General features: G+C 44.8%; 1 protein-coding gene across 1 annotated transcript in view; it reads right to left on the bottom strand.

The window, feature by feature from the left end:
* Positions 1 to 11,209, bottom strand: part of LOC120909303 (rho GTPase-activating protein gacK-like) — a 53,050-nt gene extending 41,841 nt beyond the window's left edge. Inside the window, exons 1-2 of the mRNA XM_040321050.1 lie at positions 11,163 to 11,209; positions 2,766 to 3,049 (exon numbers count right to left, since the gene is read on the bottom strand). Of these exons, the coding sequence (XP_040176984.1) occupies positions 2,766 to 3,041 (276 nt within the window). The 5' untranslated portion in view covers positions 3,042 to 3,049; positions 11,163 to 11,209. The remainder of the gene's footprint in view (positions 1 to 2,765; positions 3,050 to 11,162) is intronic.
* Between the last annotated feature and the right edge of the window lie 5,837 nt (positions 11,210 to 17,046).

Below are 17,046 nucleotides of genomic sequence, written 5' to 3' on the forward strand. Positions count from 1 at the left end.
TGCTTGTGTAGATTTCTGAAGCAGGATACACCTATCTGACACTGTCCCTCAATCAGCAGCAGCCTCTCCCTACACTAGCTAAAGCAGAGTGACGAGCCCTAAACAATAAGATGCAGATCTCACAGAAATAAACTGTGCTTGTGTAGATTTCTGAAGCAGGATACACCTATCTGACACTGTCCTTCAATCAGCAGCAGCCTCTCCCTACACTAGCTAATGAAGAGTGACGACTGTGCTGTGTGCCTCTATCTGATATAGAGGCTGGTCACATGCTGCACTGGCCAATTACAGCCATGCCATTAGTAGGCATGGCTAGTAAAACAAATGGCGATTGGCTGCCGTGCAGCGCGCCATAAAATAGCCGAACTCCGAAACCCGAACCCAGACTTTTTCTAATTATTCGGTTTCGGGTTCGAGAACAAAAAAAAAAACAAAGTCCGTACCGAACCCGAACTTTACAGTTCGGGTTCGCTCAACCCTAGTTATGGTTTATTCTTCCATATTGCTGGAAACAAGTGCAAGCATCCAAACAGCATAAACAAAACAAAACATAAAATAAACCCTGGCCACTTGGGCCGTCTACCTTCACAACACAGGAACCTACCTATGGAGTCTGGCACATCCTACTGCTGGGCAGACACTGCTGGTCTTCCAGCAGAAAACAATAATCTTTTTGATTTTCTTATCACACAGCAAAGATATCAACAACCACTTCACCTTCAGAAGTCTTCCTCAGCTCACTGTTCTCCTTAACTCAACAAGCCTCAGGATGCAGCATTGAGTAGTAATCCTCTGGACAATTTATAGAGGCCTTAATTTCCTCATTCTGAACAGCTGAAGCTATCCAACGTCCTTAAACCTTTCTGGCTACCTCTGCAGCCGACACCTGATAGTGATTGATGAATTTTCTAAACAAGGCAGAAATGTATCTCCCGTCTGTGACAACACCCCCGGATCTACCTGACTTCCTGTCACAATATATATATATATATATATATATATATATATATATATATATATATATATATATATATATATATATATATATATATATATATATATATATATGTGTGTGTGTGTGTGTGTGTGTGTGTGTGTGTGTGTGTGTGTGTGTGTTTACACCTTGATTTTAAAGTGGAGGTCCACCCTAAAAAAAAAAAAATTATAGACTATTGAATTCTAGCTAAAATTTGTTTTGGAAACAGACTGGGGAAAGTGAGCAGAATCTCTCCAGCTGGAATATAGACAGCAAAAACCTCCTTCCTTATTTCAGTAGCATGAGGAAGAGTTAAAAATGATTTCAGAGGGGTTGTAAAGGTAAAAAAAAAATCCCTAAATGGCTTCCTTTACGTTTACCTTTTAAATGTCCTTATTTATTCTGAAAAAAACTCACTTCCTGTTCTTCTGTCTGTAACTCCACACAGTAATAGTGTGGAGAAAGCCTCTTGAGGGGGGAGGGGGCGAGCAGGAGTGTCAGGACGCCCACTAACACACAGCTCCTTTCTCTATCTGCAAAGTAGAGAGCCTCCTGACTTGCCTGCTCGCCCCTCCCCCCTCAAGAGGCTTTCTCCACACCAGGGAGAAAGCCTTGCTTTACTGTGTGGAGTTACAGACAGAAGAACAGGAAGTGAGGATTTCTCAGAAAAAATAAGGACATTTAAAAGCAAAATTGAAGGATGAGGTAAGTGAAAGAGGACTGCACTAAGGTAAAGGAAGCTATTTAGGGAATTTTTGTTTTACCTTTACAACCCCTTTAACTGCTGTCTGATTTCCACGTTGGGAAATTCCGTGCAGGAACTAAAAAAATAAAGTTGCTTTCCATCTCAATGCTACTGAAAAAAATAAAGTGTCAACTTGAGATCCAATTTAAAAGCACCAGCACAACCAATCAAAACAGGAATGGGTAGATTCACACACAATGGCCTAAAATTAGGACAGCCTACTTTTTTTAGGCTACACCGCCGAAAATTATTTAGGTTAGAAGTGATTCTCAAACCACTTACCTTCAAATTTTCGGCGGCGTAGCCTAAAACGAGCGGGCGTAAGCGCGCCTAATTCAAATGACTGGAAGGGGGGCGTGTATTATTCAAATGAGGCTTGACCTCACGTTTTTTGACGTTTTTTACACTGCGCATGCGCCGTGCGACTACATTTCCCAGTGCGCATTGCGGATAAGTAGGCCGTACGGGCCTATTGATTTCGACGCGTACGTAAACGACGTAAATCCCGATTCGCGGACGACTTGCGCAAAAGACGTAAAAAATTCGAACCTCGTGGCGGGAACGGCGGCCATACTTAACATTGTTATTCCACCTCATAGGTGGAATAACTTTAGGCGGCCTATCGCGTACGGAAACAACGTAACTCGACGGTGTAGGCCCGGCGTACGCTCGTAAATCGTCCGGAATCGGCGTATCCCCTCATTTACATAATCTAGGCTGGCCGCAATGGCAGCGCCATCTAGCGGCCAAAAGAAACATTGCAGCCTAAGATAGAATGGCGCAAGCCAGCCTATCTTAGGTATGTTTAAGTGTATCTCTGTTTGAGAATACACTTAAACATAGGCCGGCTTAGATTCAGAGTTAGGTCGGCTTATCTGTAGATAAGCCGACCTAACTCTTTGTGAATCTACCTAGAAGTGTTTTCCTTCCCTACCATTTTTTTATTGCATCATAAAAACAGGTGTACTTTAAGATGCATATTTTCTATATCTAGGCCCTTGTGTTTAAGAAGCGTCTACGTTTGTTTTTTTTGCAAATACTTACTCCAAGAGCCTTGGGTTTACCCATCAGAAATGCCTTATAAAATGGTGGAGATGGGTCTGTATTCTGGGGTGTAATGTTGTCCACACTCCATGGTGGGATGACACTGTAGGGACTCCAGGACGGATCTGGGTTAGGGGGATAATAAGCAGGGGGTGGAGGACTGTGATTCTTGAGGATGTTTGTTAAAGGCACATCAGACATCGGAGCTGTGGGTTCACTGTTGCTCATTGTAGCCTCATAGCTGGGAGGATTGGGGTTGCCCTCAGGATCTGACATCACGGAATCTGGAAAAGACATGAAAATAATCATAAACATTGTTTTAGGTAGTAATTTGGGTAAATTAATTAAGGGCATACTTTTTTATGTGTTCAGCTCAGTGGCAGCTGGTGGGTCGGCCGCTCAGCGGGCACAGTGGGGACACGGTGCCGGCCGAGACACCTGCCCTCCAGACAGTGCAGAGTGCTATTCTGAAATGGCTCCACTTGGGCCGTGCAGTTTTTTCACAGAGCTGCTGACGTCACTTACGGTTTATCACTGACACAGGGCTGGAAACCGGAAGTGACGTCGTAACTCGGAGAACAAAGCACCCCGCCGATACTAAGGGTGGAAGTTGTCCGACGCAATGGCTTTGGCCACAAGGCAGATCAAAACCCTGCAAATAAAGCGTCTCATCTGCAATCTTGTGATTGCATAGATGTGGCGCTTCCCTTAGGCACTGTGTCCGGAGCCTGAGCACAGTGCGCCAGATTCTCAAAGATCTACGTTACGCTGCGGCGGCGTAACGTATCCCATTTACGTTACACCGCCGCAAGTTTACAGCGTAAGTGCCTGATTCACAAAGCTCTTACCCGTAAACTTGCGGCGGTGTAACGTAAATGCGCTCGGCGCAAGCCCGCCTAATTCAAATGGGGCAGGCACCATTTAAATTAGGCACGTTCCCGCGCTGAACGTACTGCGCATGCTCCATCGAGAAAATTACCCGACGTGCATTGCGCTAAATGACGTCGCACGGACGTCATTTGTTTAGACGTTAACGTTAATGGCGTCCAGCGCCATTCACGGACGACTTACGCCAACGACGTGATTTTACAAATTTCAACGCGGGAACGTCGGCTATACTTAACATTGGCTAGTCCACCTAGAGGGCAGCCTTAGTTTTACGCGGCGCATCTCGACGGAAACAGCGTAAAGTTAGAGCGACGGGTAAAGCAGACGTTCGTGAATCGCTGTAACTAGTGATTTGCATATTCTACGCCGACCGCAATGGAATCGCCACCTAGCGGCCGGCCTAGAATTGCATCCTAAGATCCGACGGTGTAATTCAATTACACCTGTCGGATCTTAGGGCTATCTATTCGGAACTGATTCTATGAATCAGCCGCATAGATACGACAAGCGTATCTCAGAGATACGACGGTGTATCAGGAGATACGTCGTCGTATCTCGGCTGTGAATCTGGCCCAGTGCACTTAAAGGACATTTATTTTTCTATTTTTTTTTTTTAAAGGGCCTTTTATTTTATTTTTTGTAACTGCCTGGTGGGGGGGTCGTGCCCGTGTGCCCCCTATTGACGTGCCACCACTGGTACAGCTTGCCAAAAGCCTTAAATGATAGTGGGAAATGTGGGCATCATTTCACTATAATCTTGGCAAGATGAATATGAACTTTGGGTGCCTAGGATTTCATGTTTATACCAATATGAAAGAAAGGATGAGCATGAAAGAGACACGGCTAGCATCTGTCTATTTTGGGGTAAACCCCAACTACTTAGTTGGTTTAACTGGAGGGACTTGTGTCTTTTTTCAACCAGACTATGTAACTTCAGATCTTGTAGGATTGTCCCAGGATATCAACAAAATCCCAGTGTCACATGGTGTCCTTTGTAGTATTGGGTGACAACATTCTGTCCCCTTTCCCATTTATGCTACTGTATTCTCCATCTCCATTCTCCAGGCTTCCAATGGAGATCTTGTCCTGCGACTTCTGCATGCTTTCTGTGTTATTTAAAAAAAATGAACAGAGCTTAGTCTACAAAGTTGTATGTTATCATACCGCAACAGGGCTTAAAGTGTTACTAAAGTAATTTTTTTTATACTTAACTGCTCTGAGCAGTGGTATTGCAGCGTGACCCCGGCCCTCTTCTTCTGGGGCCCCCGGCGGTGAACTTGGCTCCTTCTCTTTTTACTATGTCCACCCAAGGGCGGATCCAGAGTCTAGTCTCGGGAGGGGCACTGACAGAAAATAAGGTGTTGCTTACAGAACTCAATTAGGTGTCCGGTGTGTCCGCTGCAATGTTGCAGTACCGCTAAAAAATCAATGATCGCCGCCATTACTAGTAAAAAATATTTAAATATAAATGCCATAAATCTATCCCATAGTTTGTAGACGATTATCAGGGACTGCAGACATGGTACAAGAGATGGTCAGAGACTGCAGACGTGGTACAAGAGATGGCCAGAGAATGCAGACATGATACAGGAGATGGTCAGAGACTGCAGATGTGGTACAAGAGATGGTCAGAGACTGCAGACATGGTACAAGAGATGGTCAGAGACTGCAGACATGGTACAAGAGATGGTCAGAGACTGAAGACATGGTACAAGAGATTAATGCAGCCTCATCAGTGTCCATCATTGCAGCCTCACTGTACATATGAACGCAGACCCACTTTTGTATATAAATGCAGCCCCACTTTTGTATATAAATGCAGTCCCACTTTTGTAAATAAATTCAGTCCCACTTTTGTATATAAATGCAGTCCCACTTTTGTATATGAATGCAGCCCCACTTTGTATATGAATGCAGCTCCACTTTGTATATTAATGCAGCGCCACTTTGTATATGAATGCAGCTCCACTTTGTATATGAATGCAGCCCCACTTTGTATATGAATGCAGCCCCACTTTGTATATGAATGTAGCCCCACTTTTGTATATGAATGAAGCCCCACTGTGCATGGCACTCACCATGGCATTGCCTCGATCACACACAGCAGGTATCTCCTCTCCCGACATGTGTCAAGGAACAAACAGGAGCTGTAGGTCTGTGTTCGGCAGGGCAGTGTGCTCTAGCAAGGTCCCCCCCTAGACGGGCTTGTGTGATAGACAAAACACTGATTCAATCAGTGTTCCATCTACTATCACACAAGCAGGTCTAGCACAGGCAGTACAGCCAAACACAGACCCAGCTCTCACACACAGTGAGAGATGCCTGGTGTCATACACGCAGGAGAGAGGGGGAGCGCTGCAGTCAGCTACAGCTCAAAGCAGCCTCAGGACAGTCCGGCCCTGGTGATGAGAGAGGGAGAGTGAGAGACTCGGCAGCGGCAGCTGCAGGCACCGCAAAGCAGTTTTGAAAAAAAAAAGGTACATTTTTTTTTTAAAGCCAATGTGACATGATTGTCTCGGGGGGGGGGGCAATTTCCCTGTTGCCCCCCCCCCCCCCCTGGATCGGCCGGTGCACGGTCCACCATAGCCACCCACTTTCTATGGGGAGAAGCGCTGTCTGCACGCTCCTGACCTGTGTGTCTGACTTGTGCTGCGCTCCATAGACTTGCACAACGGGACTTATGCCCCGTTCACACGATCTGAAATTCCGACAGCAAAAGTCCAATGTGAGCTTTTGAATGGAAATTCCGACCGTGTGTATGCTCCATCGGACTTTTGCTGTCGAAATTTCCACCAACCAAAGATTGAGAGCTGGTTCTCAAATTTTCAGATGGAAAAAAAAATCCTATTGGAAAATCTGATCGTCTGTAGCAATTCCGACGCGCAAAATTCCGACGCATGCTCGGAAGCATTGAACTTCATTTTCTCGGCTCATCGTAGTGTTGTACGTCACCCCGTTCTTGACGGGCGGAAGTTCCGAGAACGTGTGTATGCAAGCCAAGCTTGAGCAGAATTCCGTCGAAAAAAAAATTCAAGGTTTTTCCGACGGAAAATCTGATCTTGTGTATGCAGCATTAGACCCGCCCCCCACTTTCTCTTCACTGCATTTGATTGACAGCAGCAAGAGCCAATGGTTCCTGCTGCTTCTCAAATGCTGTGTGAAGTGAAAGTAAGGGAAGAATAGATACAGCCGCGCACAGCGCTGATCTCTTCTCCCTTCTCTTACTCTTCACACAGGGGAAGGGGGCACAGGGAAATTAAAAACCTTTTTTTACCTTAATGCAAACAATGCATTAACCACTTAAGGACCGCCGCATGTACATTTACGTCGGCAGAATGGCACGTACAGGCACATTGGCGTACCTGTACGTCCCTGCCTAGACGTGGGTCGGGGGTCCGATCGGGACCCCCCTGGTACATGCGGCGGTTCCCGTGGCTGTCCAAGCGATCCGGGATGAGGGGGCGGCTGTTCGTTTTTGTCTGCCCCCTCCGTATCGCTCTCAGCCAATCCGCGCGCTCCCCCGTGTGCCACTTCCTCCTCCTGTGTAAACACAGGAAGAGGGAAGTGATGTGATCTTTCCTTTCGGCGGTATTTTCAACCGCCGCTGAGGAGAGATCACATCACACAGTGAGTCTGCACAACACTACACTGACACCAGGACACGCAGGCACATTAACCCCTTGCGATCACCCCCCTGTCACAGTGTCACTGAATGCAGTGATCATATATGTACTGATCACTGCATTTAGTGTCAGTGTGACAGGCAGTTAGTGTTAGGTCCAGGGTAGCCCCCGTACCCCCCCATATAAAGTTTTAACCCCTTGATCACCGCCCTAGTTAACCCTTTCACTCCCTATTGCCAGTGTCACTAAGCGATCATTTTTCTGATCGCTGTATTAGTGTCGCTGTTCCCGCTAGGTAGCTATTTTTTTTTATTGCAATTTTTTTTTTACTAAAGACATGTGGCTGAATAAATGTTGGCCTAAATGTTTGACTAAAATTTAGTTTATTTTATTTACTTATAACAAAAAGTAACAAATATTGGTTTTTTTTTCAAAAATGTCGCTCTATTTTTGTATATAGCGCAAAAAATAAAAATCGCAGAGGCAATCAAATACCATCAAAAGAAAGCTCTATTTGTGGGAAGAAAAGGACGCAAATTTTGTTTGGGAGCCACGTTGCACGACCGCGCAACTGTCTGTTAAAGCGACACAGTGCCAAATTGTAAAAACCCCTTGGGTCATTTAGCAGCATATTGGTCCGGTCCTTAAGTGGTTAAGTTAAACAAAGTGTTACTAAATTTAAAAACGTTTAAGACTCCTCAAAAGCCTAGTAAAGCCGCCTGCAATCAATAATATGGACAGCACACAGAGCTGTTCATATTACCAAAACATGTTGCATTTGTGCACCACTGCACCTAAAAAATGAAGCTACATGTTGAGTATGGAACGAGTTGAAGCAAGTCAACACCTTCCATCCAAGTCTATGCTTTTCCAGCGCATTTACAGTGTATTTGAGAAGCATTTAACAAATATCAGGTGGGAAAAAAAACATACTTTTCCCTTAGATAAAATTTAAATTTACTTAAAGGGCACCTACGGTGTGTTTTTTAGCATATTTTTAGCGTACATTAAACGCATCAAAAATGGAATAGGCGCTTTCTTTTTATTTATTTTTAATATGATCCATTGTGCTGAGGTTTATTTGTGTCTGTGAGACTATTTTTTGTGCTACAGTAATAAAGGTGTATTTTGTGGGTACAAGGACTGTATGTTACTATGCTCATTTAAGCAGCCAGCACAGGGGGGACACACAAAAGCCACACCTCTCCTCCGCCTCCACAGCGATGATTGACAGTGGCTCTGTGTCCCTCTGTGTGCACTGCTCTGAACCGCTGCATGTAGGGTTGTAGAATGGAGCTGGAGTGTGCAGAATCCCAAAACTCCAAAGGTCCCAGCTGCATAATGGGCACAGAGAGAACATGAATATATCAGCACGGTTGGGGCCAAATGAGAAGGGGAAGCACAAAGGAAGAAATTTAACAAAGAAAATGCAAAAGCATGTGTATTATGTTATTTATATCTAATCTAGGAAACATTTTTTGGATTTAATACCACTAAGAACTGAATGCATTTCTGACAGGTCACAAGCAATTTTTCTGTAATTTAAGGGTCTTTAACCACTTAAGCCCCGGACCTTTAGGCAGCTAAATGCCCAGGCCAGGTTTTGCGATTCGGCACTGCGTCGCTTTAACAGACAATTGCGCGGTCGTGCAGCGTGGCTCCCAAACAAAATTGGCGTCCTTTTTTCCCCACAAATAGAGCTTTCTTTTGGTGGTATTTGATCACCTCTGCGGTTTTTATTTTTTGCGCTATAAACAAAAATAGAGCAACAATTTTGAAAAAATATTTTTACTTTTTGCTATAATAAATATCCCACAAAAACATATATACATTTTTTTTTCCTCAGTTTAGGCCGATACGTATTCTTCTACCTATTTTTGGTAAAAAAAAATCGCAATAAGCGTTTATCGATTGGTTTGCGCAAAATTTATAGCGTTTACAAAATAGGGGATATTTTTATTGCATTTTTATTAATTATTTTTTTTTACTACTAATGGCGGCGATTATTTTCGTGACTGCAACATTATGGCGGACACTTCGGACAATTTTGACACATTTTTGGGACCATTGTCATTTTCACAGCAAAAAATGCATTTAAATTGCATTCTTTATTGTGAAAATGACAGTTGCAGTTTGGGAGTTAACCACAGGTGGCGCTGTAGGAGTTTGGGTTCACCTAGTGTGTGTTTACAACAGTAGGGGGGTGTGGCTGTAGGTCTGATGTCATCGATTGTGTCTCCCCTATAAAGGGGATGACACGATCGATGCGCCGCCACAGTAAAGCACGGGGAAGCCGTGTTTACATACAGCTCTCCCCGTTCTTCAGCTCCGGGGAGCGATCGCGACGGAGCGGCTATAAACGAATAGCCGCGCCGTCGTCCCAGATCGCTCCCCGAGGGAATCTGCCCGCCGCACGCAGCGGGGGGGGGTCCCGATTGGACCCCCAACCCGCGCAAAGGCAAGGACATATATATACGCCCATCTGCCTGTCCGTGCCATTTTGCGGACGTAAATAGTCGTGCGGCGGGCGTTAAGTGGTTAAAGGGATAAAAAAGGGTGAATATCCATGTATTGCAGAGATATATTTCATTTTGCCTTTGAATACGCTTTAAAATAACAAATGCAGTTTTTTTTCCTGCCGCTAATCACTGTCCCTGTCACATGAGTAACCTGTCCCTACACCAAAATGCACGCCAAGCATAGGAGTCAGGTTCTTAAATAGGCTCTACCTGCACCCAAGATGGCAGCTAGAGTCACATGGGGTGGCAGCATCCAATCGCATAGCTTGCCCTGTAAACCATAGAGAAACCATTTTCCCCTTAACTTCTTCTCTCCCAGCTATGCTGCTGCTGTTGAGCGCCACCTGCAGTGGAGAATGTAGACTGCACCTGCCTACAAACTGGTGTTAAGTTCCTGAAAATGTATAAAAATTAATTCTACACTTAAACGACACTAAACCTTTTATCTAACCTATGTATCTAACCTATGAATTATTGTGTGTTAGCCTTTTGGCTAAGCTTATCACTTTTGGCAGGTAAATAGTACATTTTCTATACATCTGATCAAAACAGGGACAACTGTGGAGGAATGCTAGACAGAAATAGGTAGATTCAGGTACCTGGGTGCAAACTTGCGGCGGCGTAGCTTAGCCTGTTTAGGCTACGCCGCCGTAAGTTAGCTAGGCAAGTACATGATTCTCAATGTACTTGCCTGCTAATATACGGCGGCATAGCCTAAAGCGGGCAGGCGTAAGAGGGCCGAATTCAAATGTGTGGAAGGGGGGCGTGTTTAATGCTAATCAGGTTTTTGACGTTTTTTCCTTACTGCGCATGCGCCGGGCGCCTACATTTCCCAGTGTGCATTGCGCCTAAGTACGCCGCACGGGCCTATTGATTTCGACGTGGACGTAAACGACGTAAATCCCGATTCGCGGACGACTTACGCAAGCGACGTAAAAAATTTGAATCTCGCGGCGGGAACGGCGGCCATACTTTAACATTGTTATTCCACCTAATAGATGGAATAACTTTAGGCCTGCTAATGCCTTACGGAAAGGGCGTAAAACTACTACTGCGGCGGCCGGGCGTACATTCGTGAATCGGCGTATCAACTCATTTACATATTCTACGCCGACCGCAATGGAAGCGCCACCTAGCGGCCATCCGAAATATTGCAACCTAAGATAGGACGGCGCAAGCCGTCGTATCTTAGATATGTTTAAGCGTATCTCTGTTTGAGCATACGCTTAAACATAGGTCGGCGTAGATTCTGAGTTAGGCCGGCTTATCTACTGATAAGCCGGCCTAACTCTTTCTGAATCTACCTAAAAGATTTGGTTCGAAACTGGGAATTTCCCAAATGAGAGACAGCTAAGAGTTATGCTTACCCAGGTGAACTTCAAGTCCTTCCAGTTTTAAATAACAACGATCTAAGTGGCGCTTAGCTCTGTATATCTTTCTGTGTAAATGTGTCAGCAATATTTCTCATGTAAAGAACAAACACACAGAGTGCGTCACAATGACTGTGAAGAAAATGTGAAATTACAAACAGAAAATAGTTGTCAGGTGCCCAAACCGGAATTTCAAGTTCCTATATGTCAATAAAGTTAATAGTACCAAGGATTGGGGAACTAGGGGCTAGCATGCAAATTACAACAATGCCAGTTATCAGGAACCTGTACTGAGAGAAACACAGGTGAGGACATTGTTGTCCTTCTGAAAAGTGAATTTCTAGGTTGTCTATGACTTCTAAAATGTGTGTTCTGACCTAAAACAAGTATGAAGACCAGGGCTAACACAATGAGATCACAACTTCTACCTATACGCTAGCTCTGGGTCAATGACTTATAAAATACTGAAGCCACAAAATGAGCTTGATAGCCAGTAAACTAGTATTTTCAATAGGCATGAAGGCAGTGCCTCTGAAATCACAGAATCCCTTTGCAATTTCCATGGGCAACTTTGAGACAAAAGAGATCAATTCACTAACGCCGTGTACACACGACCGGTTTTTATGTCATGGAAAAAACAAAGGGCCAGATTCATAAAAGAGATACGAAGGCGTATCTCCTGATACGCAGTCGTATCTCTGAGATACGACTGTCGTATCTATGCGCCTGATTCATAGAATCAGGTTACGCATAGATCTCCCTAAGATCCGACAGGTGTAAGTGACTTACACCGTCGGATCTTAGGCTGCAATTCTAGGCCGGCCGCTAGGTGGCGATTCCATTGCGGTCGGCGTAGAATATGCAAATGACTAGTTACGCCAATTCACGAACGTACGCTTTGCCCGTCGCTGTAAATTTACGTTGTTACTGTAGAGATATGCGGCGTAAAACTAAACCTGCCCTCTAGGTGGTCTAGCCAATGTTAAGTATGGCTGTCGTTCCCGCGTCGAAATTTTAAATTTCACGTCGTTTGCGTAAGTCGTCCGTGAATGGCACTTGAATTGTTTTTTTTTTGCCAGCATTTTTTTTTATTCAGCGGGAAGGCAGCTAATAGCTTATGACTCATAGTTTGTTAAGGACGCAGCAGCCGGCTTCCCGGCCCCTGCTTAGCAACCAGCTAGAGTGCCACCACATCTGAATCAAAGGTATTTTATGCATTTTTCCATTCCTAATTTCTATTTAAAGAAGAAAGAAGTAGTATTACCAAAATTATTTTTTGGGGTAAATGCACATGGATATTTCAAAATGCAAAACTTCCACCTTCGTTAAATACGTCAGAACCACATGCATGGGTAAATGCTGATGCAAAGAACCATCAGTGCTTACAAGAATAGGGCCTTCTCCAGCCATTCACTTGTATAGCGGACTCTAAGGCCCCATACACACGAGAGGATTTATCCGCGGATACGGTCCAGCGGACCGTTTCCACGGATAAATCCTCTCGAGGATTTCCGCGGATTTCTATGCGATGGCGTGTACACACCATCGCATTGAAATCCGCGCCGAAATCCTCTGGCGATGACGTGTTGCGCCGTCGCCGCGATTATGACGCGGCGACGTGCGCGCCGCTGTCATATAAGGAATTCCACGCATGCGTCGAATCATTACGACGCATGCGGGGGATCCCTTCGGACGGATGGATCTGGTGAGTCTGTACAGACCAGCGGATCCATCCGTTGGGATGGACTTCAGCAGATGGATATGTTCTGCATGTCAGCAAATATTCGATCTGCTGGAATCCATCCCAGGGGAGATATATCCGCGGAAACAGATCCGCTGGCGTGTATACACCATAGGATCTATCCGCTGAAACCCATTTGCGGGGATTTATCTGCGGATGGATTCTATGGTGTGTACGGGGCCTTAGGGGGAGATTTACTAAAACTGAAGCGTGCAAAATCTGGTGCAGCTCTGCATAGAAACCTATCAGCTTCCAGGCTTTTTTTGTCAAAGCTTAATTGAACAAGCTGCAGTTAGATTGGCTTACTTCAGTGATTAGCTACCATGCACAGTTGCACCAAACAAAACAAAAAGGGTATTTACACTGCAATTTTTTATTTATTTTTTCTTCCATGTGGTTGCATGACTGCAAAGCTCCGCTCTCTCTCCTTCAGGAGTGGATGACATCACTGCACTATTGAATCCATTCCTGTTGTTGGCCCTCCACGTTACAGAGAGGAGCCTGATGTTTCATGACTACAAAGAAAATATGCCAAGGACGTGGTGTGGGAAAGGACACATTTCTCATACCACACAGAAATGTGCTGCCCTAGATAGATGTTCACGGGTGCCATTAATTGATAATGCACCCCAAACACATCTAACAAATGCAGACCATTTTTGGCCACTAGGGATGAGCCGAACACCAGAACCTTCGAATGGACCGAACGTTCGCACAAACATTTAGAACCCCATTGACGTCAATGGGACTCGAACGTTCGAATTCAAAAGTGCTAATTTTAAAGCCTAATATGCAAGTTATTGTCAGAAAACGGGTTTGAGAACCCGGGTCTTGCCCCAGGGAACATGTATCAATGGAAAAAAAGTTTTAAAAACGGTAGTTTTTTCTGGAGCAGTGATTTTAATAATGCTTAAAGTGGAAAAAAAATGAAAAATTCCTTTAACCACTTGCCGTCGCTGCACCGCCGAAATACGTCCACAAGGTGGCTCTCCTAGGCGAGACCACGTAAATGGACGTCCTGCCTATTAGCCGCCACTAGGGGCGCACGCGCGCCCCCCGCTCGCCCCCGACTCCCGTGCGTGTGCCCGGCGGGCGCGATCGCCGCCGGGCACACGCGATCGCTCGGTACAGAGCGGGGAACGGGAGCTGTGTGTGTAAACACACAGCTCTCGTTCCTGTCAGCAGGGGAAATGCTGATTTTCTGTTCATACAATGTATGAACAGAAAATCAGTGTTTCCCCTAGTGAGGCCACCCCCCCCCCCACAGTAAGAACACACCCAGGCATACTTAACCCCTTCCCCGCCCCCTAGTGTTAACCCCTTCACTGCCAGTGGCATTTTTATAGTAATCTAATGCATTTTTATAGCACTGATCGCTATAAAAATGCCAATGGTCCCAAAAATGTGTCAAAAATGTCCGAAGTGTCCGCCATAATGTCGCAATACCGAAAAAAAAATCGCTGATCGCCGCCATTACTAGTAAAAAAAATATTAATAAAAATGCCATAAAAATACCCCCTATTTTGTAAACGCTATAACTTTTGCGCAAACCAATCAATAAACGCTTATTGCGATTTTTTTTTACGAAAAATATGTAGAAGAATACGTATCGGCCTAAACTGAGGAAAAAAAATGTTTTTCTATATATTTTTGGGGGATATTTATTACAGCAAAAAGTAAAAAATATTCATTTTTTTCAAAATTGTCGTTCTATTTTTGTTTATAGCGCAAAAAATAAAAAACGCAGAGGTGATCAAATACCACCAAAAGAAAGCTCTATTTGTGGGAAAAAAAGGACGCCAATTTTGTTTGGGAGCCACGTCGCACGACCGCGCAATTGTCTGTTAAAGCGACGCAGTCCCGAATCGCAAAAAGTACTCTGGTCTTTGGGCAGCAATATGGTCCGGGGGGTAAGTGGTTAAATATCGCACCTGCTGGGTGTCTATAGCATGGGTGCTCAACCTGTGGCTCTCCAGCTTTTTCAGAACTACAATTCCCATGAGGCATTGCAAGCTACTGACTGTTACAAGCATGACTCCCAAAGGCAGAGGCATGATGGGACTTGAAGTTCTGCAACAGCTGGAGAGCCACAGGTTGAGCACCCATGGTCTATAGTATGCCTGTGAGGTGGCACGTGTTTAGAACTGTCCCTGCACAAAATTAGATTACTATAAGAAAAAGGTAATTTAAAACTGCTTGTGGCTTTAATGTAATGTCTGGTCCCTGCAATATGGATGAAAATCATTGCGAAAAATAGCATGGGTTTCCCCCCACTCCCCCCAGGTCATTACCAGCCCCTTTGGCCCTATATACTTTGCACGGCCTGTATAATGCTGTTCAAACAAGACAGGCACTGTAGGTTTGTTGTTAAGTAGAATCTGTTTGTAATTGTGAACTGGTACTTTTTTAAAGTGTAGCTCCAGCCATAAAATCTATTTTTAAGCTTTTCTGAAAACATAGAGAGGGGTTATCACCCCTGTAAACATTTGTTTTGCTGTCTGTGCGCATCTGTTCAGAAGATTGCAATTCAGTTTCTGTCCCAATGACAAATGATGTTTTGAAAATGTTTTTTTTTTTTTAGTGAAACAGGGATTGGTGATAAAGCATCAGCGGACAGGAGACACCTCTTACAGAAGAGAATTTCCCTTCCTAGAGGTAGATTTCCTCTCACTTCCTGTTGTCTCCTTCCGTTTGCAAATAGGAGTCGTTTGTAAGTTGGATGTTTGAAAGTATGGACCTGCCGTATATACTCTGCAGAAATTTGGGCCATAGGTGTTGGTGTTGCCACAACACTGTAAGCCCTCAGTTTGTCTTGGTGGGCGCTGGAATGCCCTGCTGTGTGAACTATTAATGTAATTGCATGCCATTGTTGAACAGTGGTAGAAAAATTGGGCCTTTGGTGCTGGCACTGGTGCCACAACTCTGTAAGCCCTCAGTTACTCTTGGTGGGCACAGGAATGGGCCCTGCTGTGAAATAATAGATCAAGAATTGTAATTACATGCCCCTGTTGAACAGGGGCAGAAAAATTGGGCCTTTGTTGGTGGTGGTGGTGGAGCCGGTGCCACAACTCTGTAAGCCCTCACAGCTACTTTTGGTGGGCCCAGGAATGGGCCCTGCTGTGAAATATTAGATCACTCTCTAGTGACGTTGCAGCTGCACATTGTACACACTAGTAGAGAAAGTCACACTGAGTGTGGGAGTGGGGCCCTCTCAGGTAAGCTATAGGGTAATTTGATTTCTAATGGTGACCCTGGGCACCCTGATCACCATTGTAGAGGGGCACACCGACCATCATTGTACAGGGCACGCTGATCACCGGTATACGGGGGGCACCCTAACCACCATTGTACAGGGGGCACACTGACTGCCATTGGACAGGGCGCACACTAAAAACCAGTAAACATGCAGCACACTAACTAACAAAGTAAAATTGTACATAGTCCTGACCCCCACACATTATACACTACATAGCTCGGATCTCTTCACTCTATACATTATGTTGTATGTTTGTATTAGTATGCAATATTGGGGGTATTTTTTGTATAGTTCTAGGGGTTAACAGTATGCATTCCTGGGGGTGTATTACTGTGCAGTGCTGGGGGAGATACTGTGTCATGTTGGAAGTTTATTATTGTACCATAATGGAGGTTTGTTGTTGCCATGCTAAAGGATTAAATATTGTGCACTGTTGGGGGTTAATTATAGTGCAGTGCTGGGAGTTTATTATTCTGTGATGCTGGTGGGTATTGAGCAAGGGATGAACCCCATGAAGCCGCACATCAATGCAAACCCACTGGTGTAGGAATGAATGGCAGTCTCAGCCTGTGCTCCCACCAGGGCCATTCATTCCTATACCAGTGGCTTTGCATTCATGTACGGCTTCCATCTCTTGCTCAATATTTGCTTGGATTCGAGACAAACTCCCTCCCTGGCCTGCACTTACAACAGTGGACACAGGACTGCTTTCCCTTATAGCCTAAGCAGCACACAATTTTCATTACTCGTTCACAAGCTGGTGCTTAGTTATTGTGCCATGCTGGTGGTTAATTATTGTGCCATGCTGATGGTTAGTTATTGTGCCATTCTGGGTGTTAATTTGTGTTCTGTACTGTGGGTTAATTATTAAGCCATGCTGGAGG

The sequence above is a fragment of the Rana temporaria genome, chromosome 8 (assembly GCF_905171775.1).
Source record: "Rana temporaria chromosome 8, aRanTem1.1, whole genome shotgun sequence".
NCBI lineage: Eukaryota > Metazoa > Chordata > Amphibia > Anura > Ranidae > Rana > Rana temporaria.